At 31.4% G+C, this 19,710-nt stretch overlaps 1 protein-coding gene across 3 annotated transcripts in view; it reads right to left on the minus strand.

The window, feature by feature from the left end:
- NCAM2 (neural cell adhesion molecule 2) overlaps window positions 1–19,710 on the minus strand; it is a 491,601-nt gene that overhangs the window by 95,268 nt on the left and 376,623 nt on the right. For all 3 annotated transcript variants that reach the window (XM_029214785.1, XM_029214787.1, XM_029214786.1), the window contains 2 exons: window positions 9,869–10,056; window positions 6,405–6,501 (listed from right to left, as the gene is read on the minus strand). In XM_029214785.1, coding sequence (XP_029070618.1) covers window positions 6,405–6,501; window positions 9,869–10,056 — 285 coding nt within the window. The remainder of the gene's footprint in view (window positions 1–6,404; window positions 6,502–9,868; window positions 10,057–19,710) is intronic.

The raw sequence follows: 19,710 nt of genomic DNA on the forward strand, positions 1-19,710 counted from the left end.
AGAGGAGTATGGGAATGAGGAAATTAAAAGGATGTCATAAATAGTTTTTGAAGACAAATAAAAGCTTGCCTTACAATATAGGAAAAAAAGAGAAAGATGTAGATTTTCCAGACTAGATCATAAAACTGATCATGTAGGAGAAATCTAGTTTTGTATTCAGTTGAAGAAAGTGTGTTTTCAAGTGAACTACTTTTAACCTGCTTTCAAGTTTTACAGAACAAGGGTCTGGATAAAATGCTGTCCAGGTACAAGGGCAAGTAGATTGACTATAAGTCCATATCTACAGAATTCTGTTCAATTGATCCAGTTTAACCTGTAAGATGGTCTCTATTCACAAAAATGACTTGTATAGGCTTACCCATGACCTAGGTGAAAAAAAAGATGACTGCTTCATGATATTTGTGAATTAAATCAATCTAAGAAAGAGAACAAAAATACTGGATTTGACAGGGTCTCAGTAGGTTAAAATGATGAGTTCAAATAGGCACGATTAAATTTAATAGGGGTAAGTACAGAGTCCTGAACTGAGGTTAAAAAAAGGAATCAATTGTGAAACATAGCAGAGGAGACCTCATTTAATAGCAGTTTGTGTGAAAAAGATGTAGAAAAAACACTGGAAGGAAAAATGTGGCAAAATCAAATGAAATTTTATATTACTTAATAAAATACAGTGTTCAGAATAAACAAGGTCATTATCTCATTATCAGATTTTACTGTGCATTCATCTGTGATGTCCAGATCTGGGTATTATATCTAAAGAGACCTCAACAATATGGATTATTGTTTATAGTTTATTTCTTATACCCATAAGAAAAGTGACAAATATAAACTATAATTTGGCTGTAATAGTAAGTCACTAACACTTGTCAAGCACACACCGTGTGCTAGTGCTTTGGCTGCATTTCCTCACTTAGTCCTCGCAATGGTCTTCTCAGGTAGATCTTGGAGAGGCTTCCGTGGCATGCTGAAACCCCCTTCAGATCCAAGGCTCCCTTTCCCCAGTGCTGGAAGTGTTAACTGCTGACAGCTTACAGCAGAGTCCCTCCCCTGAAACTGCCCAGGGGAAGGTAACTTGATCAGAAAAGGGTGTCAATTAATAAAGCAAAGGTGAGATCTCCATATTAAAGTTTACTATGAAAAGTTTACAGTTAAAAACTAAGTATAGCAATGATGAAATGAATTAAGAAAGTTAAGAAAATTATGCATAAAATCATTTGATGAGGTTGAAAAGATAAAGTCTTTCAGGAAAAGCTCTTTAAAATACACATGTACATATACAGAATGTCTTGTCAGATTATGATCTATTGGAAGTAGAAAACTATAAAGAAGAAATGATAATTGTTATATGGTTGCAATTTCATTTATCCTTATGTGTTCTACATTTTTAATTTGCTCCAAGATAGGCATTTAAATTAAAAAAAAACAAAGTATGCTTCCTAGCTAGAAAGTCACCAGGAGGTACATTTTTTAAAATTTCATGATGAAATCCTTAAAAAAAATCTCTTTCTGTCTCAGTCTCTATCTAATTTTATTTTTATTTGCATGTTGATAAAACATTAATTTAACAAAATTAGTTATCAGTCACATGTAAAAAATGTTGTGTTTCCCATAAAATTATAGAAAAAATGTATTTATTTCAGTTTTCTGAAGATGAGAACTAGACCAGAGAGGACTGGACCAATCTTTGCCAATGAATATGAAGCCAGAGTTTAATAGAAGGGTTTTTGTGATTTAATCAAAGCACAGTGAAATATCTCTTATTTAAAAAAAAAATCATTCTAGAAATGAACAATCATAGGTTCCTTGGTATTACTTTTGTGAAAATGTAAAAACAAAGATGGGGTTAAAGAATAGGACTTGACCCATTAAGGTCATACGTAGGAAATGGTACCATAAAAAGGAATGCTGCCCTCTGGAGCACTTTGATCTAGCCAATATTTTAGTCTACTCATTATTTAAATTGTTATAATGATAGATATAACAACAAATGTGTTTTTACATATTTTTTCCTAATTTGTGAATGCAACTTTCTTCTATAAAATAGGTATAAATATCACATGTAATTCATTGAACTACTATGACAATTATGAAGATGAGTACTCATGATTCAATTTAGCTAATCATTTCTATCTCTTCTTACTATAACTTTATATAGCTGTTCTTTCCCAACAGAGATAATGGCAAAATAAGTGGGAGGCATGGAGGTGAATTATCCAGCTCATGAGTATGAGTGGCATCCATATGCCTATTTCTATACCCTGTTATATTTTCACTGTTACTGAAGACTGTATCTCCATTGTTAAGAACAATGCTATCATCATACTTATTAAGAGATTTAAAAGAAATGTCTAAATAAATTGCTATATTTTAGAGTGAAAATTATACCTGCATATTTTAAAACATTAGTAGTGTGTGAATAAATGATTATTTAATATGAAAAATGCTCTTCTTAATATTTTGAAGCAACTTACAGGATCATATATCAAAGTATGTATGCACATATGAAAAAGATGCGGCTATTTATTAAGATAGTCACCTGTGTTCACAAGTTATGTTGCTTTTCTAAAGCGGCTCTATCTTATGCATATTTGTTTATTGGCCTTAGTTTCTTTCCTTTTTATTCTTTTTCCTTTTAAAATAAATGTATATTTATAAAAAAAATTGCAAGAATAGTGCATGGAACTTTTCCTTTTAATCTGAACTATTTAAAGTAAGTTGACATGATGCTAGCTTTAGCATTTACTTTCTGCAACACATCCTCCTACATAAGATCTATGAAATAATTAAATTGCCATCTAATCCAAAGATCACAACCAAATTTTACCCTTATTCCAATAATGTCCTTTATAACAAAAGGATGTATGCATGGAATTTATTTGTTATGTGTCTTTTCCTTAATCATTCCTTGCTTTTCATGGCTTTGACACTTTGAAGGCTAGTTATTTTGTAGATGGTACCTCAATTTGGATTTGTCTTATATTTCCTCACACTATATTCTGATTATGCATTTTTGGCAAGAATATCACAGCTGTTATTCTGTGTTCTTCCCATTGCCTCTTTTTGATAGTATGAAAGTTTAATTTTCTCATTGATAATGATATTAACTTTGATCACTTAATCAAAATGGGATCTGCTAGTTTTATCAACTGTAAAGTTACTATTTTTCCCTTTGTAATTAACTAATAATTTGGGAGTAGGTATTTTAAGACTATATTGATTTTTTTCTCATCTAACTCTCACAACCTCTTTACCAACCATTGATGTTCCTTAGCTGAATTAATGTATATTCTGATGTTTGTTAAAGTTGGATAATGGATGTTTCTAACATACAGCCATCCTTTAAAAAAAAAAAAAAATTCTTTCTTTATGGCTCAACACATTATTCCAGGCTTATCTTGTACTTCTCTGTCCCACTCCTAGAATCAGCCAATTTTACAAACAGCCCTGGTTACTCCCAGTGAAGAAGGGTACTTAGAAACCAAGATCTATCTGCCAAGTGTGCTCTTTCGTTACTGGGATGTTGTAGCTCCCAAATCATCTCAGTGTGTAGAATTTGCTCAGAAATTGTTTTCTAAATCACATTCCTGGCAAAGGAAGCTCCTTGTAGAAGTGGCTGAACACACACACACATGCACACACACACACACACCACCTTCACTTCTTTTCTCGATTCATCTATGTACATAAAACCAGAGTACCCCCAATAACCAATCATCAGCCCAGGGTCATTCTAATTTTTGCCTTTTCCCTATCTCTTCTCCAAAGGTGAAATAGCTATATTAGCTATATTAGCCATGCTAACCCTACCAACTTTGCAGAAATGAATCATCCATCACTGCCCCCACTCCTTTATTTAAAACTGTCCTTACTCTGATCAGGTTCTAATACTCCTCTCTGGGTTGCTGTTTCTGTTTTAAAACAGGCACATCCTTTTCACACAGCCATGGCTCCAACACTGAACCACTGAAGACCCCTTAACTCCATTTCACTCCCTTCAGGATCTAGCACCCTATGCCAGGCTGCTGTGCCCTACCCCATTCACATACAAATGCCTACCTTGCTCAGAGGTATGACAATTATTCAGGAGGGAAAAAAGGAAGGAAAGAAGGAAGAAAGGAGGGAAGAAAAAAATATTTTTGATGCAAAATAATTTAAAATGTAGCTTTTCCTTTTTTCACTGACTATGTAGTACAAAATTTCATGCTAAATTTTGCCTGTTTTAATTTATTGCTCTTTGGGAACAAAGTAATATGTTACAGTGTAAAATAAAATAAGTCAAATAAGATTGACCTTTTACTAGGTCAAATAGGCCAATGACATATTGAATGGTGGTATTAACATATATTTTGAAATATTTAAATTTCTATATGTTTCTCATAATATTTCATTTAAAATCACATTATACTTTTAGTGTTTCAATTCTGTAGGAAAGATTTAATTTTATAAGCATTAAATAAAGTAGTCTCCTCAAAGGAATCATATTCATAAATACTGATATTTAAAGGTATGTTTCCCACCTAAGATACAGTGTCTAATTCATTTTTATATCTTCATAACAATTTCAGTTGAATATATATTTTCTGAAACAAAATCTTAGCCTCTATTAGTCACAAAATTTTGGAATATGAGGATAATTGCAGTATTTGAGAAATATTTCCAATAACATAATAACTCTTATCTTGAATGAACATTTTCTGTTTTTTATTATGGTGGGAAAGAGGGAAACTCACTAATTCCAAATCTTCATTAGAAAGATATGTATAAAATATATTTTTTAATGAAAAATACTACTGTAAGTAATGTGAGATATGAAGGTACATAGACATTAGTATTTCCTTGAATTTAATAAGATTGTTTAAATATCAACAGTATAATGTTCTATTTTTCATATTTTCTTAGAATTATGAACTCTCAAAAACTGAAAAAAAATATTTGGTCATTTATCAAGTTTTACCTTATAGAAAACTGGGTCATATACATTGCCTCATAAAAAAAGGCAATATATAACAGTACATCAGTATTAATATAATTATACATAAATATATATAGTAATATAATAATCATATGTCTAGTTATTATTTATAAAAAGTTCATACTAATTAAAAGAACATTGCCTAATTTACTAAGGCTTGGAATTAATATGAGTAATGAATTCTTCTCACCATTACAGTTGATACTTCAATTTACTGTCAATGAATTTGATGTGATTTAACATGTTTCATTTTCCTAGAATTTAATTTGCTTGTATTATGGTTTATTCAGATGCCTAAATGTGTAGCATCTACTTCCAATGACTTTCACTGAGATTAGTTTTCTAATGACTTCCTGGCAGACAGTGCACAGTGGTTTATTTCCTTCCTTCTATCTTTACCTCTCATCTTAACTTTTTCCTTCTTGTTTCCTTCCCTAAAACCCTTTCACACAATCTTTCTCTCCCTTTTCCCCCAGTGTAGTAAAATAAAACTTGAATTGGAGTATAGCAGGTTTTCCAGTTACATAATAATTTGATTATTATTAGCTTTGTAAACTTTTAAAGTTCCCTTTTGATCTTTACAACTAATGACTTATTTTGAGATATATTTACAAATCAAAAGAAATAAATATCATCCATAACAATATAAAAGAATAGCTACATATTTGAACTCTGAAAAAGTTTTAAAATATTTTCATGGAAGTTATTTATTCTATCAAAACATAAGATTACAGTAATTTTCTGATATTTCTTGACCTGGACTTAGAAGACAATAGATCACATTTTTGCATCATCTGAACTTTGCAAAGCATAAAAATGGATACTTCCAGATTCCTAATCAGTCTTGTAAAACATAATGGCAAATTCTATAACTATATGTGCTTGTATATATTCACATAAATATAAATAAAAACATATCAGGATTTCTAGTTAAAGTAAATTTTAATCTACATGATATTATTTTTATATCTTTAAGCTTTAAGGGAAGAACTGGAATGCTTTTGTATATACAAAATGAAACACTTCAGTAAGTTACATAACTCTAAATTTTCTATTTAGCTTAAAAATAAGGTTACTATTTGTTCTTTCAAATTTAGAATTTTAAAATAGATTAATTTCATTTTCTCTAAAGATATCTTTTGATTTTATTTTTTGACAAGATTCTTACTTTACATGAAATGTAATTTGATGTCTTAAGACATACGTTTCCTACTTTTTTAATAGATGTGTCATATATAAAGTTAGGGGAATTAGAATCAGGGTTAAAATTAATCTTGAAGTCCTCACTATATATCAGATACAACTGTTCTAAATTTTTAAGCAGCAGTTCTTTGTTTCTAATAATAACCTGTATCAGGATTATCAAAATGTAAATGCTATTTGCTTCCAGAAATATTTTATGAATTCTCAGAAATTACTGTGCTATACTTACCAGCCAAAGCAAGAATATATTCTTGAAATCTTGTTCCTATACGGTTAGTGGCTGTGCAATTATATCGTCCAAAGTCATTGTCAGATGTAGGTGCAATCTAAAATAATTATAATAATAAAAATTCACAATTTTAAAACAATATCACAGAAATTTTAAAATAGCCTCTAGCATGCCTTACCATCTTTACACATATTCAATTATTCACAACTCCCTGCCGTAACTCTTTTTTCTGTCCTTTCAAGATGTAATCCATGGATCTGTACTACCCATAGGCCCAGGTAAATTATAGTCTACCAATTTATTAAGTAAATGCCAGTATTTTGTTACATATATTGAATAGAAAAATCATTAGTTATTTACCTATGAAAGTTCAGAAAGTAGTACACAGTTTGGAAAATATGTATTCTGTAATTGCTACAGACCTGACTTTGAAAATAGGAATCTTGTACTAAAAGCATTGTTAACTCTTTGTTTTCTAGGTTGTAGCCTAAGATCAGGCAGATTTAAAGTTAAGAAAGGCTCGAAATATGTCAGCTTTCTCTTCCTCTTATGACTTTATTGAACATAAAATACTAACAAAAGACGAGGACCCATTGAAAAGAAAAATCTTTCCAGGAAGGCATTTTGCAGGGAAATATTGCCCTTGTGTAGCAATTCCTGTAGATAGGCACATTATCTTGATATCTAATAACAGTATCTTGCCTCCATTTCTGTTCAATTCCTATAATTCTCTTTCAGTTTAGGTGGAAAATAGCTGACCTCAGTCCTTACACATTTGAAATCCATAATTAAGTTAACATTCTGGGATTCTATTGCTGAATGGTGGGACCAACCCTGTAATTATAATGTACCGAAATTCTGAAGTATCAATTCAGAAAAGAGATTTGATGATAGTAAAGATATAATTTTCAATCCCAGTTACTATTATTAAGAGAGAATATGCTTACAACAAGAGTTGCTGTTAATTTCAAGTCTGTCCCCAAAGGGGGAAATGGTTTTGTGATAATGGGAGGGTATTAACTAAAAGTGCAATTTTGAGGTCCATTGAAGATGATAATTCTGAAAGAGTACAAAAAAGCTGTGTCATTCATCTTCTAGTCAGCTGTCCATCTAGGAATAGATCATACGTTTAAGGACTAGAGGCTTTAACAGCTCTTATATAAGTACTTCTAAGTGACTAAAATATTCATTTTTCATACATTCAGGTTTTAATAAATTAGGTTAATTTAACTCTAAAATAATTTTACTACTGAGAAATGAATTTGACCAAAAAAATGTCTTTATTCTACAGGCATATGAGAAAGTCATTTGTATACCCCATAGGGAAGAATGTGTACTGAATCACTGCAACGCAAAGACAGGATGGCCGTGACAAAGAATCCTGACTATTGCACAGCTCCTCAAGATTAATGAAGTAACGTAAATATACGTATTTTAACTGGAATAAAACTTTAAAAAGCTCAATTCAGTTGTTTTTCTGTTCTTGGGAGTTTGCCTATCAAAAGATAAAAGCTTTATAATTCTACCTGAAATAATTTCTTTATCGTGTTTTATGATTAACAAATACAGAAAACACCCCTAGTAGCACAGACTATTAAAAACACACAGATCTAGACACCTGGGCCAAATCATGTGCCCTGCAGTATATCTGGTGTATTCTAGGAAAGCAGTAAAGTCCAATAGTGGTTGTACACCCAATTCCAGCACAGTGAAATAATAGATAATTTTATCAAAATAATATACAACAAAGATACATAATATATATTTATTTTAAATATTTAAGTGTTTAAAATATGCAAATTATTGTTGATATTTATCTAATAAGTGCTAGAAACATCTACTTATGATACCACTTATTCATATTTTAATATGCAGTCAAAATAATTCAAGTTTACTTCAGATGTTGGGCTTTGATAGAATATAGCAGAATAACAAATGTGGTTTTGAACACCAAAATATAAACTGAGAGTACAACGTTAATAAAGGAGTTTGCAAGTCTTCTTCCTAAACCTTCAAAAACTTGATTTCCTCTTTCTGTATATTCCATGGTGAGAAAATCATTTATTTAACAGTTAGCATCTTTACTCAGGGCAAGGAACAATACAGATGATCCAGAGCAGAATATTATTCCAATCAACCTATTAGAAACCTCCTGCATCAAATTTTGTTCATATATTGAAAAGTTGTCCTCTTACCTCAGGGGAGTGCCTAGGCAAAACAAATGAACAAATTTGGATGTCCTTCAGAAATGCATTTATTGGCAATAACCCAAAGGATTTATAGACTGTTTTGTTACTTTCAAAAAATCGCAAATTAAAAAATGAGTATATGTATTTAATCAAAGAACCTCAGTTTTCTGCTATGGTTAAATACCTAAAATTTCAATTGAATCTGGCCAAAGTCTTTGTGAAATTGAGCTCCCTGTCAATTTGCCAATAGTTCTTCTAATACAGATACAAAAAAACAAACAAACCAAAAAATAAAAATAAAAAAATTTAAATTGAAATAGCTTTAGACAAAGTGGCTTAATTACCAAACAGTCAGCTATCCAAACATTTGGGGGAAGTGATAGCTAAATCATTCTATCAACTAAATGTTTCACTAAGTCCATTTATTGGGTGGAAGTGTTAATATGGCACCAATGTGAATACCTTTAAGTTAATGTGGTATGGATCTCAAATGTTATTCGAAAACATGCATCTTTAAAATTTATATATATTGAATTAGTAGAGAAAATGTAGCATCTTTTTAGCTAAAAAGGTTGTTTGAGGAAGATTCCTAATTGTTATGAAAGCATCATAAATTGGGAGGCTTGATGATCATTGTCATAGACTTATATAAACTTTGGAAATTGATATGCACACACGTAATCTGCAATTATTAAATTAAAGGTATTGTATTCAAACAGAATTTAAAGGCCAGGCACTTGGCAGTATAAAAACAATTATCTACAATCTTAATGTAAAATAATAAAATAAAATGAGGCAATGAACAAGTAAATCTGGTTTATTTAGGAACGTGTAAATATGTAGCCAGTAGATAGCATTTATATATACCAGTCTAAGGAGCAGGAAGGTGTAACCACAGACTCAGTATCCAGTAGCAACACTGAAATTAAACATTTGGCCCTCAATAACTGACAAATTACTCATTCTTTCTCCCTATATTTTTCCTGATATAATTGTGGTTTTTTTCCAAAAATAAATTCATGAAAAATAATGGCTTTTGCTATATACCCATATTACTATATAAGTAGTGAGACATTAACCATTAACAAACCATAATCCAAATGCATAAAATTTCCCTCGAGTAAGTAAACATGAAATATATACAATAGGGTATATGTATATTATAGGATAGAAATATATATTATATATTAAGATACTAAGATATTTAAACATGTTCTAAAATAGTAGATAACTGCTAATGTAATACAATTTGTTGATATGTACATGAAGACTTACCTCTAATATTATTTTTCTCCCTGCACTATATGTCTTTAAATTAGTGGTGTTTTTAGCTGGCAAGACTAATTTCTCTCTTCTCCAATGGACTGATGCTGGTGGATTAGATTTCACATCACAGCTTATATTGATTGGATTTCCTTCCCAAGAGTAATAAATTGTTTGGTTTGATATGAACTTGGGAGCATCTGTAAAGCAATATAATATAACATTACAGACCTTTTATTTAAGAGAGTCATTTAATTAGTATAAACAATAGTAATCATTACTGACTACAAAAAGAAGCCACAGCAATTCTAATTTCATATATTTACTATGTGATATCAGAAATAATGAAAATATATCATTTGACTGTTTCATCAAATCATTTTAACATTAATATAAAAATATTCAGTCAGCCAATTATTAAAATATGAAATATTGACACTCAGAGTTGTTTGATTTTAATAATCTGACAAAAATTTCCATGAAGTAAATTAATGGCTCTCTACATATGTGAAATATATTTCTGAAACAACTCATAAAGTGAGAGTTTAGGATAAAACAAAATTTGTGGTCTTGTGTCATTTTTTTAACTCTGTCCTAGTCATATAATTTCTTCTATAAAATATTTTAAGGCAGATATAAAATCTAAATTGAAATGGCAATATCACAACTAAACAACAAATATTTTCCTGAAATGTCATTTCCAGTTTTTAATAACCAGGTATGTTTAATTTAATTTGAATATTAATCAGCTTCTATAATGCTGTGTCAACTGTCAGGCCCCTACACCAGACCTCTGTAATGATAGGTAAGAGAAAATAGAAAATACATTATAAATGCATTATATCATTTTATTGAAGAAACCTAATTTTGAAGACACAGAGACAGTTTTTAGTCGTGTTCCATTCAAGAACTATGACATAGCCCAAATGCCAAGCAACCATAACTTCTCTGAGTCTCAATATCTTGACTGTATAATTGAGAGGATTCATTTTACAAATTTCTACATAACATACTCTTAAGTGGTAGCTAAAACGTTGCTGGTATTTATACTGATTATTGTTGCTACTAATATTAACTATTTAAAATTTAATATCCCTCATAAGTTATCAATTTCAAACTGCCTAAATTAAACCTATTGTTTTACTACTCAAATTACTTAAAGATGATCTTCTACTAATTTTGTTATATCAACAGATTATATATCAGATACGTAATATAAGAATTATAATCTCCAGTACAAACGCACAAATAATTATTTAAATATTATTGTCCTATACATGTTTTACTGTATTTTTTAAATGCCAATCTCACATAGAAGCATGAAATGTTCATTGAATGCTTTCTATATGACAATAAGCTTATACATTTTATTTCATTTCATCTTTTTCATGACTTTGTGAGGAAGGTGTTACTTTGTCATAAGCATGAGGGATCCGGAGTAAGAGCTATCAAGCTTATTCTAGTACAAAGTTGTAGGCGTGGTATGTGAATCTGGGGCAATTTTAACTAGGGTCCATTGAATTTCTATTCAACCCAGGAATATTATAATATTCACTACTAGCAATGTGTTGGTGATGCGGACTTTATCATACATTATTGAGGAGAATATATTTGGGACAATTCCTCAGGAACACAAAAGCCTTAAAAAAACTTTGTAATCTTGATTTTGCAAACTAGTCTTAGATATCTCTCCAGAGAAATAAGTAGAAATACTATCAAATGTTAATATAAAGGACTTTTAGCACATTGTTATTTTAATAACAAAATCTCAAAACAACTTAATGTCCCACAAAAGAGGATCAGATAAATAGTGACACATATTGGCACTTAAGTGTGCTAATATTACACAGATGTATCTGCTTATGGTTTTCCCTTAGCTGCAATGTGTCTGTCCTTCCCTTTACCTGGCTGCGTTCAAAACTAAGCTCCACGCTAACTTAACGCAGCCTTTCCACAACCTTCAATTGTGGGTTAGTTCCCTTACTTTGTGTTCCCACAGATCCTATATTCTCCCTCAGCATGGTCATAGAAATTGGAATGATCTATTGATATATGATTGTTTCTCCACCAAATGATCTGAATCTTATGGTTTTAACAGATAAAGAAGATATGGTATATTGGAGTGGGGTCCCTGCCAGCTCCAACGCCACCCTTGCCTCGAGTCGTTTAACCCAGCTGTTAGCAATCCCACTACTGGGCATATACCCTGAGAAAACCAATATTCAAAAAGAGTCATGTACCAAAATGTTCATTGCAGCTCTATTTACAATAGCCCGGAGATGGAAACAACCTAAGTGTCCATCATTGGATGAATGGATAAAGAAGATGTGGAACATATATACAACGGAATATTACTCAGCCATAAAAAGAAACAAAATTGAACTATTTGTAATGAGGTGGATAGACCTAGAGTCTGTCATACAGAGTGAAGTAAGTCAGAAAGAGAAAGACAAATACCATATGCTAACACATATATATGGAATTAAAGAAAAAAAAATGTCATGAAGAACCTAGGGTTAAGGCAGGAATAAAGACACAGACCTATCAGAGAATGGACTTGAGGATATGGGGAGGGGGAAGGGTAAGCTGTGACAAAGCGAGAGAGAGGCATGGACATATGTACACTACCAAACGTAAAATAGATAGCTAGTGGGAAGCAGCCGCATAGCACAGGGAGATCAGCTGGGTGCTTTGTGACCGCCTGGAGGGGTGGGATAGGGAGGGTGGGAGGGAGGGAGACGCAAGAGGGAAGAGATATGGGAACATATTTATAGGTATAACTGATTCACTTTGTTATAAAGCAGAAACTAACACACCATTGTAAAGCACTTATACTCTAAAAACAATGTAAAAAAAAAAAAAAAAAAAAAGAGGTCCCTTCAGGAGTTCTGGCCGCTGACTAACGGCCCGACCCCAGCCGGGACCTCCTGGTAAGACTATAACTAGTGATGTTTGTACAACCAAAGACTCTATTTTGTGCTTTAAGGAGAATAAAATTGACTACTTTTTTTTTAAAAAAAAGAAGATATGGTATTGATATATATATATATATATATATATATATATATATATACAAAATGAAATGTAACTCAGCCATAAAAAAATGAAATCTTGCCATTTGTGACATGTATGAACCTAGAGGGTAGTATGCTAAGTGATGTAAGTCAGACAGAAAAAGACAATTACCATATGACTTCACTTACATGTGAAATCTGAGAAACAAAACAAATAAACAAACATAACAAAACAGAAACAGACTCATAGATACAGAGAAAAAAATTTCAGTTGCCATGGGGAAGGAGATTAAGAGGAACAAACTTCAAGTTATAAAATGAATAAGTCTCAAGAATGTAATGTGTGTATAGATGGCCTGAGGAATATAGACAGTAGTAATAATCTAGTAGTAATTTTTATGGTGATAATTAGACTTATCCTGGTGATCTTCTCCTGATGTGTAAAAATATCAAATCACTATGTTGTACAGCTGAAACTAATGAAATATTGTAAGTCAATTATACTTTAATAAAATAAGATTTGTCTTGGTCACAATTATATACCTGATGGCTTACACAATGTAAGATGCTTACTTGGTTCTCTAAAACTGTACATTAAATTTACTGGATATTAAACTGTCAGTTAATTTTTAATTCAGTGGTTCAGTTAAATTGAACAGAAGGTATTTTCAAGGAGAAAAGGAAAGAAAAAACTTTTTCAAGACCTGGGAAGATTAAGTGCAAAACCTAAGAATGTATAACTAATTAGGGTGCAACCGTAAGAGAAGCCAAACTTCCCGATATTCAAAGTCAAAAGTTAAGCTATATCTATATCCATTTCTAGCTCTAGCTCTATCTATAAGATATTTTATTACTGCTTAATCTATATGAACTATAACCTCTTTAGCATTATAATATGCTAGAGAGAGGTTTATAAATAATGTATTTGCATGTAATATATATACCTCAATATGAAAATCACACACATTAATGTAACTATTAATACCTGACTCACAGTCTACTCTGTCCACAATATAGCATCTGTGTGTATGTGTATTATATTATTATAACTTAACCATAAACTTAGGGCATAATTTGGCTTTTCTGAAAAGCAAGCAATTGCCACTAATTGCTTGCCTGATGATCTCAGTGGGAATTTAATTTGGAATTACTGATGCTGCATGCAAACGTGCTACAGGCAAAACATGCTATACTGAAAGCTACATTTAAAAATGTATTTGAGGTGTAAGGCAGGAAAGTACTGATAACTCCTCTCTACAATAAAACAGAAACTAAATTCTTGTACATTGTATGCTTTGTAAATATCAAACCAGTAGCAAGGCAGCCGTAGTCACTGCCACAAGGTTGGCATGTTAATGAAATCGAACAATTGATATTGGGCCACTTTTTGGAAAAGGATGTGCCTCTGGCAGAGGCAACACGTGAAGACTTCAGGCTAAACAAATGTAGCCAGATCTCGGGTTGGTAAACCCAAAATTGTAATTTTCAGAAAATAAGGCCTTTTCAGAAGAGTAAGGCTTTAACATCATGAGAGGCTTGAAATGTTGTACGGAGGAAATACATTTTGGCAGTTAAAAAGAAAAACAAAAAGCCTAGAAGAAGGAAGAGGAATATGCCATGAGTAGAACTGTGCAAAGATCAGAATTGATGAGATATATATATGCAGATAGGAAGATAGGCATAGACAAAGTTTCACCTTGAAGTTGCATTCTTTGCATTCTTTGTCTAGGTTTTGTGCCCTGTATTCTATGCATTGGGAAAATTAATTCCTGACCCCATTAACTATAAAGCTATGGAAACATCTCTTAAGGTACTGTATGTCCCCTCAATCATATTAACTTCCAAATTAAAATATTTTACAAATTATAATGAATATAAATAACTTTATTGGAAGAACAAATTTTTTATCTGAGAAGAGTTGAGAAGAAAAATAAGAGAAACTTGAAAAGTAACAAATTCCAAATATGCCATTCAAGCTCCTTACTGTCTATGTCCATGGCCTGCTTTTAGCAAGAATCCTATTAGGCCAGTTTAGTAAGAATAACATTATCCTTGAAATTTAATCAAGTTCCTGTTAGTAATTTTCCATCCATTGACTCTTGTCATTCTGCTCATTGGCTATAAATCCCTACTTGTCCTTGTACTCATAGTTGTGTTTAATCTTTCTGCTCCATTGCAGCAGTCTTGACCCCTACTGCAACAGTTTTGAATAAAGTTTTGCTTACCATTTTTAACAAGTGTCAGAATAATTTCTCTTTGACAAAAGAAAGGTACTCCCAAGAAAGGTAATTAAAAACAAACAAAAATACTTGCTTCCCTCTCTTTAAGAGGAAATGACAAAGGCAGATCTGAAGCAAATGTGACCCTGATAAGAACCATTGAGTTGTTTTCTGTAATTTTGTACATGTGAAGTGTTTGTTAGAGTTAGAATTATTTTTTAAATGTATCACACACACAATAAAAAGTATACCCCAACCAAACTTTCAGACAGGAAAGATGGGAGATTTATACCCAACTGAGTGAATTCATCAAGTTCTCATTGCAAGAAGAAGAGATTTTTGTATTTATAGTATCTAAATGTGAACCAAGCTAAACTTGCAACACTTGTGCACACGGTCATTATAAGTTCTGCAGAACTGGACTGATCTCATAAGATCTAATATCTGGAAAGGAACATGGGAATCTTTATTTTACATACAAGAAACTTTGTTCTGGGATACTTGGGAAGGCTGTGGCAGAGCCAAGATCACAGTCTGGCTCTTTATATTCATTTCATGAAATCATACCGCTATGCCAATTATTATATTACTAAATATAAATATATTCTCAGGGACTAGTTTCTATAGATCATTAACAATGTTACTCAACATTGGAATTAATGTTTGAAGTGATTATACCAAGTAACCAAGGAAGCATTTTATTATGTCCTGTATACTATATTTAAGCAATAAAGTAAAAATTTAATGCAGATTAGAATGATTTTAGTGAAAACACTGCACATTAGTACACCCACTTATGTCCAGGTGATGCCAAGAATGTGAGATAATTAAAATCATCAGTTTTCCAATTTCCATGCTGTTGTACAAGAAGCTAAGATATAAAAATAAATATATTCTGGGGAATGCCAGTCATTTTCCCCACCCTGGATTTTATGGCTAGAACCATGTTTTGGCAACATATTCTTGAATAAAGAGTGCTCAGATAAAAACTCAGGAAAATTAATCTTACATATGAAAAAATATAATCTAAAACTAGAGTAGGAGAAAGAGAAAGAGGGAGAGGGAGGGAGGATGGGAAGAAAGGAGGAGGAAAAGAAGAACCAGGACAAGAAGACAATAAAATATATTTTCGCCTGGTTGTATAATTTACATTTTACAAATGTTTCCTGATTTCATTCTATGTTCTCTTCTGGGTATTGGGAATCAAACATTGAACATGAAAGAGATGCTTCCCTCACCATCTTGGAGTTTTACTCAATTATATATGTTCTCTCAAGATTATTTATTTTATAACTGAAGGTAACTTGAGATAATTCACAGGTATGTTTACATCAATCTCAGCAACAAGACACAAAAAACTGAAATAATAAACTATAAGTTTAAGATTGTGAGCAGAGAGATAACACATTGTTTCCATATCAGAAAGTCAAAGACAATCCCCTAGATTCCAGTTTGGTAACTTTAATATACCATCTATTTTGAATTAATAAGAAATATAATCTAGTGTATAAAGTTAATTTGGTTACTGCTTATATACAATATTTGTATTTCAAAGGTAATTTTAAAATAGTGCTGTCTAGCTTTCTTGTGATTAAGAAATTATGAATATGCTAACTCATAGTACTTTTGCTCTTGATCATGACAAGTAAATTCTTACACTAAAAAAATAACAACAAAAAAAACAATTGCCTAAAGTAAATGGAAGCTATCATCTGACATCTCAATAAAAAATAAATTTCATCCCCAAGTGGGCATATTTACTAATATCTTAAAATATAATTGCCTTTTAAAACACTTAATTATATTTTTTATTTAAAAATGAATTTACTATATATTTTTTACATCAAGAAAATTCACAGGAATTTCCCAAGTAGAGCTCAATATTCAACTTATTAGGATATTGATTAATAAATTAGGTTATTATCTGTTTCCAAATCACTGTTGAAACATTAAGATGTGAAAATATATTACATTGCTTCCATCATTGTTAATTCCAACATGTGCTGGGCAATCGCCAATTTGAGTATGGTGTCTTCATATCTGAACCTGATAGTTACAGTTTATAGATATTTTGTTAAATTATATTTCACATGTATTTTACTTGAGTATGTACTGCCCCTATTAAAAGAATGCTCTAGACTATAATGAAGACTAAGGGGATTTTGTTAATAAAAATACCATACATAGGATATAGCAAAAAATGCTAGACATAGCTGCAAAAATATCTTCCATATTCTAAAAATGTCAAACATAAATACTAGCATGTTTCTCATTCTGCACCTTTCTCAGCAGTGAAATTCTTTCATATGTAAATGAATATATATGTATATTCATATATTCGTATATATATATATATATGAATTCATTCTACAGTGAACACAAATATGCATTATTTCAAGGGAATTTTGAGTTACCTGTTTTATTTTTTGGGAGACATTAATTATTCAGAATTAAATTGTAAATGCCTTAATTTTCATGTTTTAAAAATTTAAGTCACTGCACATGAAGTAATATGCTTGAGAGAAAAAAAAACAGTATTATATTTTTTCTTATGTTTTCAAGAAAGCTAAACTCATCTTTAATTCTGACAGTATAGTGGTATCATATATTGTACTCGATCCTTTAAACAATGGCCTTATTTTTATTTGAATTTCTAAATTAGATCCATGTTACCATGAAAAGGGTGATGCAATTCTGTTTTTTCTACATACCTTACTCTTACAATAACTGGTTTAAAATTTAAGTATTCTCTATAGGATATTGAGAGTAATTTGCATTTTGTTTATGTTTTGGTTGTATTTGGTTTGATATTTTAACTGTTTATTTTTCCATTTATTCCATCATCCACTTCAAACACTGCTATCATAAGGTGCCTTGCAAAACAAAATAGTAAAAATTTTCTAAATATTAATGATTGAACTGATTACACATTTCTAATCAAAATAATATCAAAGTCTGTGTCTACTGACACTAAGCCCTTAGCAAATGCTGGATATAATTGTTTAGCTCTAAAGGTTTTGTCACCCTGGCTTTTCCTCAACAGTGTATTTTGAGTTTATAGGGGAAAGAATCAGATGCCTAAGGCTTCCTCTTAAAGATTCTGAATGTGAACCTCTGGGAAGGGCAGCCACTGCACTAATTATCCAAAATTATTATTGTGTGTCTATTTTATACTAAGCACTGTTTAAGTGTGGGGAATTCAGGCCAACAGGGAATCCTTTCTAGTGGATCAGGCAGATGCAAAAATAAATAACTATACCGCAAGGCAATGCATAGCACAACTGAAGTGGAATGCATAAGGTTCCTGTCTCAAAAGGAATTAGCATTGGCCCTAATTAGGATGTGCAGAGGAGGCACAGGGAAATCTTCCCAAAAGAGGATGAATTTTAACCTCTAACATTTGTGAGCACATGAAATGTGTTGAACACAGTGCTAAGTGCTTCCCATGGATTGTCACAAATCTTACAATCAGAATCTGGACACACACACACACAATAGTGGATGAACTACACTGGAAAAGAGAATTTTGCAGTTGCTGTTTATAAGTAAAATACTGTATTAGAAACAGCTTCAGGCCTGCCATTGAATTTAAGTTCCACCTCTGCCAGATAACAATGAAGTTGCCTTTGTTTTCTGTTTATTAATTTGGATTTTAGGTTTTCTTTTCTTTCTTTCTTTTTTATTATAGAATTATTGAGTTGAACTGGTTTCCTTAATCTCTAAGAATCTACTAACATAGAAAACGTGAGTCTGGCACAAATTTTAAAAATGTAGAGAGAGTTATAATATTTACCAATATTATATTTACCACATATTGGTAAATATTATCTTTGGCAGTGAACCATATAAAAGGTGACATTTGCTTTTGGCTAGAATTATATAAATCTCTTGGGTAATGCTAATTGTTTCATGTCTTTTAGTCTCTGGTACATGTACTCATATGAATATATATATAGGTATTGAATATATTGAATATATATATGTATTCATGAATATATAATGAAAATGAAGAATAATCCCACTTTACTAAATATCATTTTAATGAGTTAATATCTTTAAAACCAGAGAATTCACAAGAGAAAATAATACAAGAGGTCCTAGGTGGTGAAAATATTGGAAAGTAGATTATTTTTAGGCTTCCATATCTTCTACTTAATGGTTACATGATTAATAAAAATGTACATATTACTGCATAGATTGTAAGAAGGAGATCTTATAAAATTGGATGTAAAGTGAACACAGACTTTAAAAATCAAGGAACTGTGTTCTCTTCACTATTACCACAATGGAAAGATCTAAGGAGACATTATTTAGATTTAATTAAATGGTAGCTGTATAGACTAGAGCATTTCAACATACTTCTATCCATGACCTTAACTAAATCTCTATTTAAAGTTGCCAGCCTAAGAAGAAACAGCAAAGCTTGTCAGGATCTGAATCTGTCACTTCCTCAAAGTTGGAACCAGGAAACTCATATTCCAGGCACACCAGGGGACGTTAGAGAAACTTTTAAGACTGCCTTCAGACTTGATGCCGAGTTACTCCTGCTTTGATAAATGCCCTATCTTATTTTATTCCTTTCCTTTCCTTTCCTTTCCTTTCCTTTCCTTTCCTTTCCTTT

Source organism: Monodon monoceros, unplaced genomic scaffold, assembly GCF_005190385.1.
Source record: "Monodon monoceros isolate NGI ecotype Baffin Bay Population unplaced genomic scaffold, NGI_Narwhal_1 Super_Scaffold_11, whole genome shotgun sequence".
Classification (NCBI taxonomy): Eukaryota; Metazoa; Chordata; class Mammalia; order Artiodactyla; family Monodontidae; genus Monodon; species Monodon monoceros.